The 4,338-nt window shown below is 34.8% G+C and overlaps 1 protein-coding gene across 1 annotated transcript; it reads left to right on the top strand.

Annotated features, from left to right (window-relative positions):
• Positions 1 to 228: 228 nt before the first annotated feature.
• Positions 229 to 1,346, top strand: LOC142164815 (uncharacterized). The gene is made up of 3 exons (XM_075223535.1): positions 229 to 493; positions 563 to 717; positions 1,017 to 1,346. The coding sequence occupies exons 1-3, from the start codon at positions 229 to 231 to the stop codon at positions 1,344 to 1,346; spliced, it is 750 nt and encodes a 249-aa protein (XP_075079636.1).
• The last annotated feature ends 2,992 nt before the right edge of the window (positions 1,347 to 4,338 follow it).

Genomic DNA, 4,338 nt, shown 5'->3' with positions numbered 1-4,338 from the left:
ACATAAATAAGAACCCCTGTGGTTGGCTCTACGAGTAATATTGCTTTTTCCAGTCGTTCTGTGCTATCACCGGCTCCGGTAGAAAAGCCCGAAAAAATTTTCGAGATTGATTTCAAACGTTGACAACAAAAGATGTTATTTTATTTGACTACTTTGAGTCTTCAGAAGTTCATCAAGGAGGATGTTCCGGTTCTGCCATAATTAACGCCTAAAAATGAACGTTTTATTATGATTGAGGCATGGAAGCACTCATATTTCTTATACAAGAATTACATTCTTAGCGGACTGGAGGATGATCTTTACAACATCTATAGTAATGTGGAGACTTCGAAAGAACTATGGGAGATGTTGGAAAAGAAGTATAAAATCGAGGATGCCGGTTTGAAGAATTTGGTTGAAGCCAAGTTTTTGGACTATAAGATGGTAGACCACAAGCATGTCATTACCCAAGTTCAAGAGCTGCAAGTTATAACTCATGATCTCCTTGTTAAAGGTATAATCTGAATTAATGCTTCTGTTGAAAGTATTAATTTTGTTACTAATTACAAATTTTTCATTGAAGGTTTGGTCATCAATGAGACATTTCAAGTTGCAGCAATGATTGAGAAGTTACCTCCTTTATGGAGGGACTTTAAGAACTACTTGAAATACAAGCACAAGGAGATGAAACTCGAAGATCTCATCGTTCGATTGAGGATCGAAAAGGACAATAAAGCTGTAAAAAAAAAAGACACGTGGGAACTCAATAATTTCGGGAGCAAATATTGTTGAGACAGCTCCAACTAATCCAAAAAAAGGAAGAAGTCTTCTAGACTAGACAACTATACCAGCAAGAAGAAATTCAAGGAATCTGCTACAACTGTGAAAAGCTTGGATACAAAGCTACAGAATGTCGTGCTTAGAAGAGAGAGAAGAAGAAATATCAAGCAAATATGATTGAAACAAACGATGATATTGATGACTTGTGCGCTATGTTGTCTGAATACAATTTAGTGGGAAATCTTATGGAGTGATAGATTGATTCTGGAGCCACCCACCATGTTTGTGCTGTTAGAGAAGCATTTGCTTCATATGCTCCTGCTGGACCCGACGAGACCATTTTTATAGGAAATTCTGCAACGGCCAAAATTGAAAGTTATGGAAAGATATCCCTGAAAATGACCTCTGATAAGGTGGTGACTCTGAACAACGTTTGTCATGTTCCTGAAATAAGGAAGAACTTAGTTTCTTTTTCACTTCTTGTCAAGAATGGGTTTAAGTATGTTTTTGTTTCAGACAAAATTATAATAAGTAAGAACGAGATGTACTTAGGAAATGTTACCTTACTGAGAGCCTTTTCAAGCTGAATGTAATGGGTATTGACAATAATAAAATTTCAGCTTCTTCTTACTTACTTGAGTCAAATAATTTATGGCATGTACGTTTGGGACATGTCAATTATAAAACCTTGCGAAAAAAAATTAATTTGGAAGTATCTAAGTCTGAATGCGACAAATCAAAATGTTAAATATGTGTGGAATCTAAGTATGTTAAACATCCTTATAAGTCGGTTGAAATGAATCCAAATCCTTTAGAGTTAATTCATATAGATATTTGCGACATCAAGTAAATACCATGTCGCGGTGAAAAAAAGTATTTCATAACTTTTATTGACGACAGTACACGATATTGCTATGTTTACTTACTTAATAGTAAAGATGAAGTAATAGATGCATTCAAGCAATACCAAAATGAAGTTGAAATATAACTTAACAAGAAAATCAAAATGACAAGAAGTGATAGGAGTGATGAATATGAATCTCCTTGAAGAGATATGTTTAGAATATGGAATTATTCATCAAACAATGGATCCTCACATGCCTCAATCTAATGGGATTGTGGAAAGAAAGAATCGATCAGTAAAGGAGATGATGAACGCTTTGTTGATAAATTCTGGTTTGCCACAGAACTTGTCGGAGGGAAGCCATTCTTACGCCTAACCTGATATTTAATCGAGTACTACATAGAAAAATGCAATATGTTCCATATGAAAAATGAAATGGAAGGAAGCTCAACTTGAATTATTTTAATGTGTGGGGGTGTTTGGCGAAAGTGCAAGTTCAGAAACCCAAAAGGGTAAGGATAGGACCGAAAACTCGTTGATTGTGTTTTTATAGGATATGCAACAAATAGTAAATCATATCAATTTCTGATTCATAAATCACAAAATCCCGACATTCATAATAATACGGTTATAGAATCAGATAATGCTGATTTTTTTGAAAATATATATCCGTGTAAAAGGAATTTGAGTCGATTAGTTAAGGATCTAACCAACCTTGGGAAGAAACAAGAAAACGCATGTATAATCAGGAGGATCCAAGACGTAGTAAACATCAAAGAACGTCTAACATTTGGACCATATTTTGTGACTTTCTTATTAGAAAATGAGCCTCGAACATTTATAGAAGCTATATCTTCTTCCGAATCACTATTTTGGAAAGAGACTATCAATAGTGAAATAGAATCCATATTGAACAACCATACATGGGAATTGGTTGATCTTCCTATGGAAAATAAACCATTAGGTTCTAAATGGATTTTTAAGAGGAAAATGAAAGATGATGGTACTATTTACAAATATAAAGCAATACTTGTGGTCAAAAGGTGTAGACAACAAGAAGGTCTTGACTATTTTGATACATACTCTCCAGTTACAAGAATTACGTCCATACAAACGTTAGTAGCATAAGTTGTGGTATATGGTTTTGAAATTCATCAAATGGACGTTAAAACAAATTCACATGGAATAACCTGAAGGGTTTGTGGTTCTAGGTAAAAAAAATAAGATATGTAAACTTGTTAAGTCACTTTATGGACTAAAACAAGCACCCAAACAATGACATGCGAAATTTGACCAAATAATATTGTCAAATGGTTTTAAGATAAATGAAAGCAATAAATGTGTGTACATTAAAAATGTTATAAATCACATAGTTATAATTTGCTTATATGTAAATGCTATGTTGATAATGAGTAATGACATTGCCAACATAAATGTGACTAAGCGTATGCTAACTAGCAAGTTTGATATGAAAGAGCTGGGTGTTACCGATTTAATTTAGGGTATTAAGATTCATAAGACTCCTCAAGGTCTGGCATTGTCGCAATCTCATTACATTAAAAAGGTACTTGAAAAATTCAAGTACTTTGACTTTAAAGTTGCAAAGACTCCAATTGACGTGAATCTTGCACTTGCAAAAAATAAAGGCCAAAGTATATCACAATTAGATTATGCTCGTGTGATGGGATGCTTAATGTATATCATGAATTGTACTCGACCAGATATAGCTTGTGCAATAAGTAAATTGAGTCGATACACGAGTAATCTAGGTCAATCTCATTGGATGGCGATGAAACGAGTTTTGGGATACTTAAAACATACTTAAGACTTTGCTTTGCACTACAGTAATTATCATGCAGTGATTGAGGGATACTGTGATTGGAAATTGAATCACCGGTTGAACTGATTCTAAATCCATAAGTGGATATTTATTTACTATTGGTGAAGGAGCGATATCTTGGAAGTCGTCCAAACAAACTTGTATTACCCGCTCTACAATGGAGGCTGAGTTTATAACCTTAGATAAAGCCGAGAAAGAAGCTGAATGAGTCCAAAATTTCTTGAAAGATATTCCATTTTGGCCCAAACCTCTGGCACCAATATGCATACATTGCGATAGTCAAGCAGAAATTAAAAGGGATGGGAGCATTATGTATAACGGTACAACTCGTCATATACGACAAAGACATAAAACTTTTAGGCAGCTACTCTTTAGGGGGATCATCACAATTGACTACGTAAAGTCCAGTGATAATGTGCCGGATCTACTTACAAAAAGCCTAACTAGAGAGGTAGTTGAAAGATCATCAAGGGGAATGGGACTATGGTCGAGAACCAGTCATTATGGCGGTAACTCTACCTAAAAGACCGGAGATCCCAAAATCTAGGTCCAAGGAGAACAAACAAAGTCATTAATGACGATTCAATATTGTCAACTAAAATTTTGGTCCATTCTCGTGATGAGACAATGTTCAGTACCAAGGATAAAATATTAAGGCTTTTTAATGGTTTCTAAATTTGATACGGGGTATACAAAGAGCATATATAGAGAATGACACGTTTAGGAATCACCTATGTAAGTATGAAGTATTAGTCGTTTCAAGGAGAATTCTGCAAGGCCAGTTCTCTACGTACTTATGAAACCAAGCGGTGTTCATGGCTGAAACAAACACGACAATGAGAACCAAAGACATTAAGGGTTGATTTTGTGACTTATAGTTGTCTAGGTATACAAC

The sequence above is a fragment of the Nicotiana tabacum genome, chromosome 1, assembly GCF_000715075.1.
Source record: "Nicotiana tabacum cultivar K326 chromosome 1, ASM71507v2, whole genome shotgun sequence".
Taxonomy (NCBI): domain Eukaryota; kingdom Viridiplantae; phylum Streptophyta; class Magnoliopsida; order Solanales; family Solanaceae; genus Nicotiana; species Nicotiana tabacum.
The sequence above is the reverse complement of the archived record's forward strand: the minus strand, read 5'-3'. Positions and strand labels throughout refer to the sequence as shown.